Source organism: Bos javanicus, chromosome 27 (assembly GCF_032452875.1).
Source record: "Bos javanicus breed banteng chromosome 27, ARS-OSU_banteng_1.0, whole genome shotgun sequence".
Taxonomy (NCBI): domain Eukaryota; kingdom Metazoa; phylum Chordata; class Mammalia; order Artiodactyla; family Bovidae; genus Bos; species Bos javanicus.
The window spans coordinates 6,220,478-6,234,974 of NC_083894.1; the positions used below are offsets into that span (position 1 = coordinate 6,220,478).

General features: G+C 41.4%; 1 protein-coding gene across 1 annotated transcript in view; it reads left to right on the plus strand.

The window, feature by feature from the left end:
- The window catches only part of AGPAT5 (1-acylglycerol-3-phosphate O-acyltransferase 5), a 47,743-nt gene that overhangs the window by 9,714 nt on the left and 23,532 nt on the right, over positions 1–14,497 (plus strand). The window contains exons 2-3 of the mRNA XM_061404073.1: positions 6,076–6,145; positions 12,612–12,727. Coding sequence (XP_061260057.1) covers positions 6,076–6,145; positions 12,612–12,727 — 186 coding nt within the window. The remainder of the gene's footprint in view (positions 1–6,075; positions 6,146–12,611; positions 12,728–14,497) is intronic.

Sequence of the window (14,497 nt, forward strand, 5' to 3'; positions counted from 1 at the left end):
AAAAGCATCTGGGTGCTGGGCTCTGGGCAGAGGGATGAGGCTCTGAACAGGGATGAGGTCCCTGCCCCTGAGGAGCTTGTGGGCCTCAAGGGGAATGTGATGTGAGCTGGAAATAGGGGTACACAGGGAGGCAGGGTTTACTGTGATGCAAAAATGGGAGTGATGAATCTTGGGGTCCAGCTCATTAGGCAGGAGGGCTTCCGTGAGGAGGTGAATAAATGGTGTGAAAAAGCTGATCTAAGATGACTGCAATGAGAGAGCTCAGGTGGCTTTTAGGTAAGGCGATGGCACCCCACTCCAGTACTCTTGCCTGGAAAATCCCATGGATGAAGGAGCCTGGTGGGCTGCAGTCTATGGGGTTGCTAGGAGTCGGACACAACTGAGCAACTTCACTTTCACTTTTCACTTTCATGCACTGGAGAAGGAAATGGCAACCCACTCCAGTGTTCTTGCCTGGAGAATCCCAGGGACTGGGGAGCCTCATGGGCTGCCGTCTATGGGATCATACAGAGTCGGATACGACTGAAGCAGCTTAGCAGCAGAGTAATTTAACAATGTATATGTATGAGTATTTTGTAAGTTATTATGAATTTTTTAAATTTGGGAAACCCTTTTTGTTGTTTTAGTCGCTAAGTTGTGTCTGACTCTCTGTGACCCCCATGGGCTGCAGCATGCCAGGCTTCCCTGTCCTTCACTATCTTCCAGAGTTTGCTCAGATTCGTGTTCATTGAGTTGGTGATGCTGTCTATCCATCTCATCCTCTGCTGCCCCCTTCTCCTCTTGCCTTCAATCTTTCCCAGCATCAGGGTGTTTTCAAATGTCAGCTCCCATCACTTCAGGTGGCCAAAGATTTGGAGCTTCAGCATCAGTCCTTGTAATGAATATTCAATATTGATTTCCTTTAGGATTGACTGGTTTGATCTCCTTGCAAGCAAAGGGACTCTCAAGAGCCTTTAGTACACACACACATATGTGGTACATAAACTTTACAATCACATATTCCTTTCTTTGGCTAATCAATGTTTACTTGAAGTGCTTAGTATTCGGCATCTATTGCAGTAAGGTTTGCAGTTCATCATTTCACTTACTTTGCTTTTAGAGCTTTTAAATTTTCAAATATTAAGGGCAATTCTTTGTAACTTTCATTTCTGTTGAATTCCAAACAAGTTATAGTGACAAAAAAAAAAAAAAAAACTTAAAGGCAATGAATCTAAATACCTACTTTGAGATCCTAACTTATGTCAGAGGCTTACCATCTTCTTTTGCATCTCAATTGGAAATAGCTTTTATTTCAGTGAGATGAATATTGAAGAAGAATCTTTAAAAGTATGAACTATGCATTTACTTTCCTTTTAGTGGCTATGAATTAAGATTTTGTTCATTTCACATTTTGCCCATCTGTTTTGCCCACCAGAATTCGTTACTTATCTTACTTTTTCTAGATACCACTGAAGATCTGTTTTTAAACACTGGGCCTGTTGAACTTTAACAAACTACATTTTGAAAATGTCAGTTGTTTGGAAGCTATTTAAGGATGGGGGAAATTAGTGAGCCTCAGGGAAAGCAGAGGTGGCTTTCCTGCAAAGCTTTTTGGTTAATCAGATCAGATCAGTCACTCAGTCGTGTCCGACTCTTTGCGACCCCATGAATTGCAGCACGCCAGGCCTCCCTGTCCATCACCAACTCCCAGAGTTCACTCAGACTCACGTCCATTGAGTCAGTGATGCCATCTAGCCATCTCATCCTCTGTCGTCCTCTTCTCCTCCTGCCCCCCCTCCCTCCCAGCATCAGAGTCTTTTCCAATGAGTCAACTCTTCGCACGAGGTGGCCAAAGTACTGGAGTTTCAGCTTTAGCATCATTCCTTCCAAAGAAATCCCAGGGCTGATCTCCTTCAGAATGGACTGGTTGCATCTCCTTGCAGTCCAAGGGACTCTCAAGAGTCGTCTCCAACACCACACTTCAAAAGCATCAATTCTTCAGCGCTCAGCCTTCTTCACAGTCCAACTCTCACATCCATACATGACTACAGGAAAAACCATAGCCTTGACTAGACGAACCTTTGTTGGCAAAGTAATGTCTCTGCTTTTGAATATGCTATCTAGGTTGGTCATAACTTTCCTTCCAAGGAGTAATCGTCTTTTAATTTCATGGCTGCAGTCACCATCTGCAGTGATTTTGGAGCCCCCCAAAATAAAGTCTGACACTGTTTCCACTGTTTGCCCATGTATTTCCCATGAAGTGATGGGACCGGATGCCACGATCTTCGTTTTCTGAATGTTGAGCTTTAAGCCAACTTTTTCACTCTCCACTTCCACTTTCATCAAGAGGCTTTTTAGTTCCTCTTCACTTTCTGCCATAAGGGTGGTGTCATCTGCATATCTGAGGTTATTGATATTTCTCCCGGCGATCTTGATTACAGCTTGTGCTTCTTCCAGCCCAGGGTTTCTCATGATGTACTCTGCATATAAGTTAAATAAACAGGGTGATAATACACAGCCTTGACGTACTCCTTTTCCTAGTTGGAACCAATCTGTTCCATGTCCAGTTCTAACTGTTGCTTCCTGACCTGCATATAGGTTTCTCAAGAGGCAGATCAGGTGGTCTGGTATTCCCATCTCTTTCAGAATTTTCCACAGTTTATTGTGATCCACACAGTCAAAGGCTTTGGCATAGTCAGTAAAGCAGAAATAGATGTTTTTCTGGAACTCTCTTGCTTTTTCGATGGTACAGCGGATGTTGGCAATTTGATCTCTGGTTCCTCTGCCTTTTCCAAAACCAGCTTGAACATCAGGAAGTTCACGGTTCGTATATTGCTGAAGCCTGGCTTGGAGAATATTGAGCATTACTTCACTAGCGTGTGAGATGAGTGCAATTGTGTGGTAGTTTGAGCATTCTTTGGCATTGCCTTTCTTTGGGATTGGAATGAAAACTGTCCTTTTCCAGTCCTGTGGCCACTGCTGAGTTTTCCAAATTTGCTGGCATCTTGAGTGCAGCACTTTCACAGCATCATCTTTCAGGATTTGAAATAGCTCAACTGGAATTCCATCACCTCCACTAGCTTTGTTCGTAGTGATGCTTTCTAAGGCTCACTTGACTTCACATTCCAGGATGTCTGGCTCTAGGTCAGTGATCATACCATCATGATTATCTGGGTCGTGAAGATCTTTTTTGTACAGTTCTTCTGTGTATTCTTGCCACCTTTTCTAAATATCTTCTGCTTCTGTTAGGTCCATACCATTTCTGTCCTTTATCGAGCCTATTTTTGCATGAAATATTCCTTTGGTATCTCTGATTTTCTTGAAGAGATCTCTAGTCTTTCCCATTCTGTTGTTTTCCTCTATTTCTTTTCTCTATTTCTCTATTTCTTTCCTCTATTTCTTTTGGTTAACGGTTGTGTCTATAAACAAAAGTAGGAAACTGATGTCTTAAGGCCAGTGTGGTATATAGAATGTGGACTAAGCGCAAGTACTGAAGGTGTGGGGTCTTCTTAAGTAGTACTGTTGACCTATCACGGGTCCGAGCAAGGCAGCGTGGTTGGCCTGTGCTCGGCCTGCTGCCGTGGGAGGCTGTGGTCCTGGACCAGATGATGGCCAGACGCTACTCTGCTGCCGTTGCGTGTAGTGGTCGTTTTCCCTGCTGGAGATTGTTTGTCATGAGATTAGATGACTGTGCTTATGTTTGTGGTTTTCTTTTCACCCTCACCATGCTTGTTTTATTTTAAAGTGGAATATATTTAGTTTTATAGGAAATAAAGTTTGCAGTGCTATGTTTTCTATATGATTGATAACTATCATCCTGTGAATACCCACTATTTAAATTTTTAAGGTTATTTTTGACACATAAAAATTTTACCTATTCATGTTATTATGATGTTTTGGTATAGGTATGCATTATGAAATGACTACCACAATCAAACTAAAAAAAAAGAAATCCTTTTAATAACTTGTTTGTCAGCTGCCTTCAAAGGCTGTAGTCTCTTAATGAAGTGAAAGGGAAGGAGAGTCCCCCTGGGTGGCTCAAGTACTGCCTTCAGCCTGAGGGCAGGCAGGTCTCCAAAGAGTGGTTTTCAGATTGAATCAATTAAACCGCAGCCTGTCATTGTCAGTATCCCGTCCAAGGAAGTCAAGCCAGAGTTCTCTGTCGCAGTGCTTTGAACCCAGTCAGTCCTGCCTAGAGGTCCCAGAGCAACTCTGGCTCGTTGCTGAGAGGGTGGATCGCTCACAGACTAGGACTCCACTTTTAACCTTGCGTGGATCAAGTCATTGATCTTGGTTTTTTGTTTTGGTGTTGATAAACTTTATTAATAAAAAATTATTGAGCAAGCAACTTGGTGCTCTGGGATGACCTACAGGGCTCGGATGGTGGGGGTGGGGGCAGTGAGGCTCAATTTATATTAAAAGATTACTAAGCAAATATTTAAACACATATTACCTACATAGACTGAAGGCAGGAGGAGAAGGGGACAACAGAGGATGAGATGGGTGGATGGCATCACCGACTCAATGGACATGAGTTCGAGTAAACTCCGGGAGTTGGTGATGGACAGGGAGGCCTGGCGGGCTGCAGTCCATGGGGTCACAAAGAGTCGGACACGACTGAGCGACTGAACTGACTGACTGACTGACTGACTGACCCACATAGCGCTGTATAGTTTTCTGAGGAAGATAATAGAAATCTCATTCCGAGTCCCTGGTCTCCAGAACTTTGACATCTAGTTACATTTATCTACAGAGATACAGAGTCCTTTGTTCTGTTGTTAAGATATTAATGAGTAGTGTTATATTCAAAAGACAATCTCTCTGACTATCTAAAAAGATAGTTGTTGTTCAGTGTGTTGTTTTAAGTCGTGTTGTAAGTCGTGTCTGACTCTTTGTGGACTGCAAAGAGAGTCCATGAGTCTCCTGTGGACTGCAGCACACCAGGCTCCCCTGTCCTCCAAGTTCTCCCGGAGTTTGCCCAAATTTTTTGTCCACTGGGTGGCTGATGCTGTCTAACCATCTCATCCTCTGCCACCCTGTTCTCCTTTTTACTTCAGTCTTCCCCAGCATCAGGAAAAAGATAGATCTGTAGCTAATTCATAATCTTGAATAATCCATGATAACAAGATATGGAAACAGAAATGCCCTGAATAAAAAAATTACACTGTTAGGAGTCATTTCCTTTGAAGCCTTTAAAAATATACTGGCAGTTTCTTGAAATGATTGATTATGAAGTATTTCAGACATGCAAAACTACAGAAAGACTCCTGTAAGGAGCACCTGCGTACCCACCCCCAGTTAAAGACGTGAAACATGAGTGCTGGAGTTGCAGCCTACTGTGTACCCCTCCTCTCCTGCAGCCCACCTTCCTAGGGCCCACTTGAACTCCATCTGGGGAGCTCTGTATGGAGTCATAATAGAGTCCCAATCAGGATCCAGGTTTCCCCATTACTTCCCAGGTAAAGTTTTCGTCTTTAGCTTGGCTTTCAGCAGACACTGCGTTCTGGCTCAGCTCTCCCTCCGGTCCTCTCCCTGACTGCGTGCAGCCCCGGTTTGACCCAGACCCTGCCAGGCGCACCCGTGCTAGCCCCAGACGCTGCCACTCCATCCCTTCGTTCCCCCTTCCTGATGTCCCTTCATCATCTCCCGTGCTGTTACCACACCTAACAAATGCTACTGCAGTTCTGCGGTTGAGAGTTCTTTAAAATAGACTGTATTTTCATAATATTTGCATTATGTTTCATCACAGTGCTGTGTGCACACCTGTGTCTCCCCCGTAGGCTCTTTGAAGAACGATATACCTTATGAACAGGGTTTCAGATATTGTGAGAAATCAGGAAAAATTCCGGAGGATGACTGATCATTGTTTCTCTTAATGACCGTTAACCCGCCCTGTGCTCAACTTCTTTCTAGTCATATGCTGTTGTTGATGGTCTCTAAGGCTCCTAAGAGAAGTCTAATAGTTGTTAATCATGGATGGCATATTCATGACGTCATGTTTTTGTCAGTGTTTTGACATTGTCATATTTTGTATGTTACCGTAGTACATGTTTTAAAATATCAAAATAATGTTTCTCTTTTTATTTTATCTTTTAGATATTGCTATATGGAGATTTGCCAAAAAATAAAGAAAATATAATATATTTAGCAAATCATCAAAGCACAGGTTTGTATTTCATTTGCATGAAACTTGGGTCTCTCCACACACAGTAGAGAAGTAATTCAAAGTAATGTTCTGATTTTAAAAAATTAAATGGATTTTTTGTTGTTGTTAAAACTTGAATTTTCAATGCAAATATTATATGTAACCTTGTATTTTTGTAATTTTACTGTTTTGGAAAAATAGGACTGTGAAAGCTATGAATTTTCCTTGTCCCTCTGCTGGGTGTATATAAGCTATTTTCTTTCCTTTTTTCTCTTTCTTTGACTATCTCTTTAAAGACTCATGTATTCTCCCTTTTAAGTTTTGTTTTTGGAAGTGAAATTTGTGGATCATAATGTATGAACATTTTAGATTTTTTATTGTTAGGCTACAGAAAGGTTGTACCAATTTGTATTTATTCCTAAACACAGTATTATTTTCTGATGTCTGCAGTTCCTTTTGCTTCTTCAGATGTTTTGGTTTAGTTATAGCTTCCTTTTCTATCAGAAGAATCACAGAAGACTCTGGTCTCCAATATAGCAGTGTGTACTTTAAATTAGGTCAAGGTGCTTTAAAAAAAAAAAATTAAAAAGCTTTTTATATTGAAATAATTGTAGATTTCTAAGGATTTGCAAAAATAGTACATAGACTCCCATGACTCCGTCACCAAGTTTCTCCCAAGGGTGGCATCTTATATAACTATGCTACAGAATCCAAACTAAGAAATTCAGGTACTTTTTAGTTCTCCAAATACTTCAGTCAAAAAGACATCCAACTTCATTGTTTTTTCAAAGCTGTAACTGCTCTTGATGCACACTTCCTAAATTCCATTTTTGTTACTTTTAAAAATGTAGTAAGCAGAAGTTCAAGACTAAAAACAGACCGAAGAATGATTAACACCTGACTGGAAATCACTGATGCCTGTGGCTGTCCTTTCTCTTCACCCTGTCAGCTGTGTTTCTTCACAGTTCCTTTCATCACTACCTATACCTTCGGAAAGGTTATGAAGGAGAGATGCCTCTTTCTCAACTTAGCTTATTAATAGTTACACTCAGTTTTCTAGGTCAAGAGTTGATGTTACAAAGTGAATAGGAATTTGATGTATTTGTATTTCCCTAATTTTATTAGCCTAACTGCTAAGACTATTTGACTTAATTACATTTGACTTTAGGAAAGCAACCAGCCCTGTGGTCAGAGTCTGTTTCTAACTCTGGTCTATAAAGCAGCCTGACTTCCTCCTTTATTTTCACGCTTTCTCCAGTCATATCGAGCTTTTTATTAGTGACACAGTCTTGCTATTCTGGTCCTGCTACTGATGGCCAATCTTTACCAAGGTTCCAACATCCAGATGAAAAGGATTTCTGGTTCTAGGACAGGCAGTGGCTCATTTAGCCCATTTTTCTTTATATTGAACCCCTGGTTAATTTCACTTAGAGTTAGCTTTCTATTTAAAAGGTCTCTCTTAAAATTCCTTAGGTTCCCTGCCAACTTGCCTTTTTCCAGGCTTCAATGGAAAGAGTGTTGTAGGGACAGAGCCGTGGGCCCAGCTCAAACCTGTAGAGTGAGGACTCTGAACATTTCCCGAGGCCGCTGCTGTCCTCCGTGTGCTCCCCACGCGCTGGCCTTTATGTCCCTCACTCCCGAGTGCGGACTTTGGGGACTGGAAGGGTATTGCGGGAAGTGTGAGGGCGGCAGTCAGCGCCGGCTGACGGGGAAAGCTGCGCGCCTCATGGCAAGAACCTGGGCCGTCCATGCCCTCCTCTGACCTGGATGCAGGCCCCGCTCCAGTCAGCCGTTAGGAGGGTTGCTTTTTGAGTCCTTTAAAAAATCCAGGGAATCTCCTGACAGTCCCATGGTTACGACGCTGTGCTTTTCACAGCTAGAGCTGGGGTTCAAGCCTTGGTTGGAGAGCTAAGATCCTATAAACCGGTGGTATGACCATAAATAAAAAACCTGTAGCTTAAGAACATAACTAGACAGAGATTTTAAATTACTTTAGAATTGCAGGCTTCAGTTAGAATACAGGCACGTAAAATTTTGCCTATATCTGAGGTTCTGCAGGCCCCTTGTTTATCCGGGGATGTGGGCCCTGGGCCTGCTATGTCTGGGTGCCCTTTATGAAACCCTTTTGAGACCCTGAAAACCACCATCAAGTAAACTGAAAATGTCAGAAGCAGAAAGAACATTTCAAAGACTGCTGTTGAGCTCAGACTTCACAGCTCATGCTCTCCAAGGCCTGCCGGAGTGCAGGAGGCTTTTCTTGGCCGGGCTGGGCGCTGAGCTGGCGTCTCAATCTGTCCCTCTGCTCCTTTGGTTTCACTTGCAGTGAGCCCTCGCCATCTCTGTCTTCTCTGTCACTGTTGACTGACTTTTCTCCAGAGTCAGCAGGACTGCGGTGGCCACTGTTCCTTTCCCTTCGCCTTCCTTAACTCTCTGCTTTGAACACTCTGGACCTTTTTAATCTTATGAAACATTCCCTTTCCTTGATCTGGGTGACATTTTCCTTAACTAACAGCATGAATGGTGAGTAGACTTTCATCGAAAGGCCTGGGCTGTGGAGTCAGACCCCAGTTCATATGCTGTTCTACAGCATGCTGTGTGTCTGGGGCCGATGACTTAGCCTTTCTGAGCCTTGTTGGTCAGGTGTGAGTCATGTCTACTGGTCAGGGCTTTTAGGCAGTTTCCATAACCTGGCTCTAATCTCGCAGAGAGCCTGGCTCAAGGGCAGCCAAGAGTAGGCGTGATGGTGTTGATGACGGCTAATCCCTAGGTCACGTTGCATCCGTGATAGGCGAGTACTTCATGTGCAGGGTCCCTTTCAGCCAACACTGTGCCCTCAAGAATTGGAAACTCTTGTTCCATAGTAGCACAGTTGAGAAGCGCCTCGCTTCTCTTGCTGCCTCTCCTCTGCCCTTCCCTCCTCTCTTCCAAGTTAATAATATAAACTGAGGCACTGCCTCAGCTGGATCACCATGGAAGAATTCTTACACAGCTGCATTTCTTGATCTCTTAATTAAGTTATTCATGCTGGAACACAAAATGTGAATAGTTATTAAGGTAATATCCCAGCCATCAGTAACTCAGCTGTAGTCTGCTGTCTTCTATCTGAAACCTAGTTGAGAATTTTTAAAAATTTAAAAAAAGATAATTGAGTTGAAAAAATTGGAGGCACCAAGCTTATGTGTTTTGACTACTTAAATGAAAGTCACACAGCCGTGTCTGACTCTTTGCGACCGCATGGTATGTATAGTCCATGAAATTCTCCAGTCCAGAATACTGGAGTGGGTAGCCTTTCCCTTCTCCAGGGGATCTTCCTGACCCAGGGTCTCCTGCATTGCAGGCGATTCTTTACCAACTGAGCTATCAGGGAAGCCCTTTGACTACTTATGTTAGTTCTTAAAATTTTTCACTAAATATTTCAAAAGTGTAAGGGCATAGCCCAGGAAAGTTCATTACAAACATAACATTTTGTAAACTTGAAACTTTCTCCTTTGAGTTATTGGAAGGTGTATCTAGGCCATAGTATAGCCATGTGTGTTTAATATAAAAATGCATTTTCAAATTCCTCCAAATTTAAAAAAATGGAAAAGATACCAAATGTTGTTTTTAGCCTGTACCAAAATTTGTTCCACAGTGTTCTGTAGCCTGGAAACAATACACTGAGTTCTCCATTTATTCTGAGTCTCTACTTTTACATTAGGTCTAGTTTTAACAAACTTGATTATTTAGTTTCTACGACATGGTTAGGAAGAAATGTGTTTATCAGTGCCTGTTTAATTGATTTGAATTAGAGGGGAGGTGGGTAAGGAGACGAGAAAAGTGATAATTGACGTTCAGTAGAGTAGGTGTTGCTGCCTGACAGACACACACGCTGGGGATCGTTCGTTTACTGTAGGGGACGTCTTTGCTTCTCTCTAAAAGGGAGCTGTGACAAATTAGAGATGTTTTAGTTGTACCTCTGAAAGCATCAAGAAAGAGTTAAATGATGAATGATTTAAAAAAGGGAGATTTATACTAATTGACAAAACATTTTTCCAGAAGAATAATTTTTAATGTTTGAATCGGCTAAATCTTCTGTGGCATATTCTGTCCAGCGTGGTGCAGCGCGTAAAGGAGTCCACACAGCTAAGAGCTCATCCTCCTGCATTCCTCGGGAAAACTCCTTTTTGGTAGAAACTTGATCATAAGGATCCCTCTTGGCTTCCCCCTTTTTATACTTAGCATCTCCTCCTATTGGTTGTATCCTGTGCAAAATAGGGCTTTCCTGCCACCCATCAAGAAAGGGAATGCAAATGGGCATACACTCAAGGCCGGTTGACAGTTGCAAGTTACATAACAACAGGCTCTGTTGTGCATGTCTGTCCATAATTCAGTCTGTTACAATCAGATGTATTTGCTGCTGCTAAGTCGCTTCAGTCGTGTCCAACTCTGTACGACCCCATAGATGACAGCCCACTAGGCTCCCCCGTCCCTGGGATTCTCCAGGCAAGAACACTGGATGTATTTATGTATAAAATATTTATGAGCCCTTAATGGGCCCCTAGCTTTCTAAGGTTGCCTGAGGAAGCCCCTGCAGTTAGTTTGTCCCTGTGTGCCCAGGGCGCATGTGCAGGAGTTGGAAAGGTCTCTCTGTGAGCTCTCTTGGTTGTGTCTGGGGTGGGCTTTAGTGATCAGCTTGCATCTTTTTTGGCTAGGCCACCCCTCATGGCTCATGTGTACCTTCCTGCCCGACAAAAACATGTTCCTCCAAGAATCTGTTCCTTTTGTTCTCATTCACCTGAACCTGAATACACCTGTAATCCTATGACTGAATCCTTTCATAGATTCTTTTTTTTTTTTTTTTGAGTTTTTGTCTTCGTCATTTATTAGAATGTACATAGATATCTAGATTGAATGGACTTAAACATGAATATGGTATCATCACTTAAACATGAATATTGTTATTTTGAGGTAGAGGAAATATCACTGACCTAGGAGTTAGCCTGTCTGTTATCTGACCCAGCTCTGGCACATGACAATGAGTATTTCAGTTTTGCTAAAGTATAAGGTGGATTGGGAGGTAAGACAAGAGGTAAATGAAGTAAGAAGCAAAAGAATAGGAAGCATCTGGCCTAGTGAGGGCCACACATTCAGTGCACAGAAAATACCTACTCAGTGAATAAAGCTAAGAAAAAATGTTTTATTTTATAAACAGCAAACATTTATTTTTCACAGTCCTATAAGCAGGTTTATCCAAGATCAAGGCACCAGCAGATTTGGTGTCTCCTGAAGTCCACTTCCTGGATCTTAAATGCCAACTTTTCACTATGTCCTCACTTGGCAGAAGGGGCAGAGTATCTCTCTGGATCCTCTTACTGCTGCTGCTGCTGCTAAGTCGCTTCAGTTGTGTCTGACTCTGTGCAACCCCATAGACGGCAGCCTACCAGGCTCCCCCGTCCCTGGGATTCTCCAGGCAAGAACACTGGAGTGGGTTGCCATTTCCTTCTCCAACCTTTCATAGATTCTTATCGATGTTTTTTCAAGTATGCCTATCTTCCAACTCATCTGTAGATCCTAGAACAGTCTCCCTCACATTTCATTTTTATCATTTTTATTCTTATGAAGAAATAGAGTAGTTTGCAGACATTTATTTTCAAATCAGCTTTCTCTGGTCTTCAAGACTCTACTGTTTGCTGTCTTAACTTCACTTCATTTTCTCGTAATCTCTTTAAACCATCTCTGTTTGGCATCTTCTGTACCCTTTGCTGGTCCCTGTTTCTTTGCTTTGGGAAGGAAGGGCTAGATCCTCTGTTCAGAATTTGTTCTGCTGGAAAGACCAATTAACAGCGTATCTCTTCCTACAAGTTTTTTGGGTTTGGTGTTATCAGCTCACTGGTGGTTTTCTTTTTTTTTAACTGGTGCTTTCTTTTTGTTGTTTTTTTGACCTTTTAGTAATAACATATCTACATAATTAGAGTTTTTAGCAGCTTGGCTACATGTCCTTTGATATGTAAAGAATACACATTTGCCCAACATAGTTGTAAACTTTGAGACATCTTTGTTTTGAATTCTGTTATAGCCTATGATTGTGTCCTGAAAGTCATTGGTAAAGATAAAATGTCCTTGCCTTTTGTTGAGCATATTAGTATGTATGGAATATTTTCTTGAACGTGACAGTTTGATTTAGCCAATCTCTGCCTATCATTTCATGTTTTCTAGACTTTTAAGAATTAGAGAAGCTTATTGTATTCTTTGTTCCCGCATCATTTGTATTACTTTGATGGTTTATGGCTTTTGCATTATATCCCTGGAATAAGAAGCTTTTAAGAAATGTAAAAACAAACCTGAAAAAATCCACAGAATTTGTATTTTTCAAGTGTCTGGGATTGATTTAAAGAAATTAAAAAATTCTACTAGTAATATTTTCAAAGCACGTCTTCACAACAGTCTTGTGAAGAGGCTCTGTTTCTGTGGCGGGGATCATTAGGACTGACGGGTTCTGTCTTTGCAGTTGACTGGATCATCGCCGACATTCTGGCCGTCAGGCAGAGTGCCCTCGGACATGTGCGCTATGTGCTGAAAGATGGGCTCAAGTGGCTCCCGCTGTATGGCTGTTATTTTTCTCAGGTAACTTTTTTCTATGCTTCTTTCTTTCTATATGTATGAATGTTTAAGTTTTTTGGGTTTATTTTTAATGGGTTTACCAGTTCATTCTAAATTAATGTGGTTTTATTTGGCATTTTTAATGGTGTGATGGTGTGTATATATATATATATGTCTGATTACCCAAATTGTTAAATAAAAAATGCAAATGTACAAAAATCATATAAAAATTTTTAAGATAAAAAATGTGATGGACCCTTAATAAATTAAAAAGTAATTATCTGTAGGATATAAAAAAATAGTGAACTATATATGTAAAGTACCTAGCATGAATGTCAGGTACATAATAAATATTCAGTATATGTTATTTTATAAAAGCCCTTTAAAATCACATCATACTCATCAGGTCACGAAACTATACAACAGGTTCTTTAATATTCAGAAGGGGATTACTAGCATTTTTCTATGCCTTTTCTGAATAAATTATGGTTATGCAATTTTCTGGGGGCTTCTCCAGTGGCTCAGCAGTGGAGAATTCGCCTGCAGTGCAGGAGACACAGGAGACATGAGTTCGATCCCTGGGTCGGGAAGATCCCCTGGAGGAGGCTCTGGAAACCCACCCCAGTTTTTCTTGTCTGGAGAGTCCCATGGACAGCGGAGCCTGGCGGGCTACAGTCCATGGGTGGCAAAGAGTCAGACATGACTGAGTGACTAATACAGATACACTTGGAATTCTCTAAATATTAAGAATGAAATTTGTATAGAAGACATGCTTGATAATAAGACTTATAATAATACTCGATTAAAGAAGAGAGGCTAAAGTTATGCTAAGCCCTGAAAAGACAGATATCTGGAGGTCACCCCTTGGACAGTCCATGCTGCCCACAAGTCCCGTGATCAGAGTTCCTGTGGTGTTGGAGGTTAGTCTTGACTGTCCATTTCCTCTTTCTTTTTCTTATTTCCTTCTAAAGGAAAATAAAATCCAAATATATTTTAATGAAAAGTATTTTAAACTATTTTGTTCATGTATAAATGGGAATAAATTAAAAAGTAGTGCACTTTGTGTTACCACTCAGTTGTGTCTGGCTCTGCAACCCCATGGACTGTAGCCTACCAGGCTCCTCTGGCCGTGGGATTCTCCAGGCAAGAATACTGGAGTAGATTGCATAACTTTATGCCAGGAAGTAAGATTTTCTTTTAAGCGGACTTGTTTTTTACAGTCTGTATGAAGCAGAAATAATGCTGTTCAAAAATAGTTACTTACAAGCAAAATGTGAGGAAACAGTCAAGTTTTTTATATATTTTATATGTGGTGATGTTGTATTTTAAATGTTTTGTTGTTGTTCAGTCTCTCAGTCATGTCTGACTCTTTGCAGCCCCATGGACTGCAGTACACCAGGCTTCCCTGTCCCTCACAATCTCCTAGAGTTTGCCAAGTTCATGTCCATTGAATCGGTGATGCCATCCAACCATTTCATCCTCTGTCACCCTCTTTAGTTTTAATATATAGATATTCAGAAAATTAAACGTTTCTAAACCACCAGCTTGTGAACATTGACAGGTGTAGTTTACCTTGGAAATTCAGAACAGAATCCTCTCTGCTCCCTTGTCCCAACAAATGCAGATGTTTTGGGAACCTTACTGTTGTGTTTGAAAAAAAAAAAATCGAAAAGGCACTAGAGAGCTTTTGCTCATTTAAGCCCTGTGAGTGTAACTAGAATATGTGTGGCAGCTGTGACTGACCTGAGCTCTCTACACTTTCTTCCACTCTGCTTTCAATTCTGGCCATCTTTA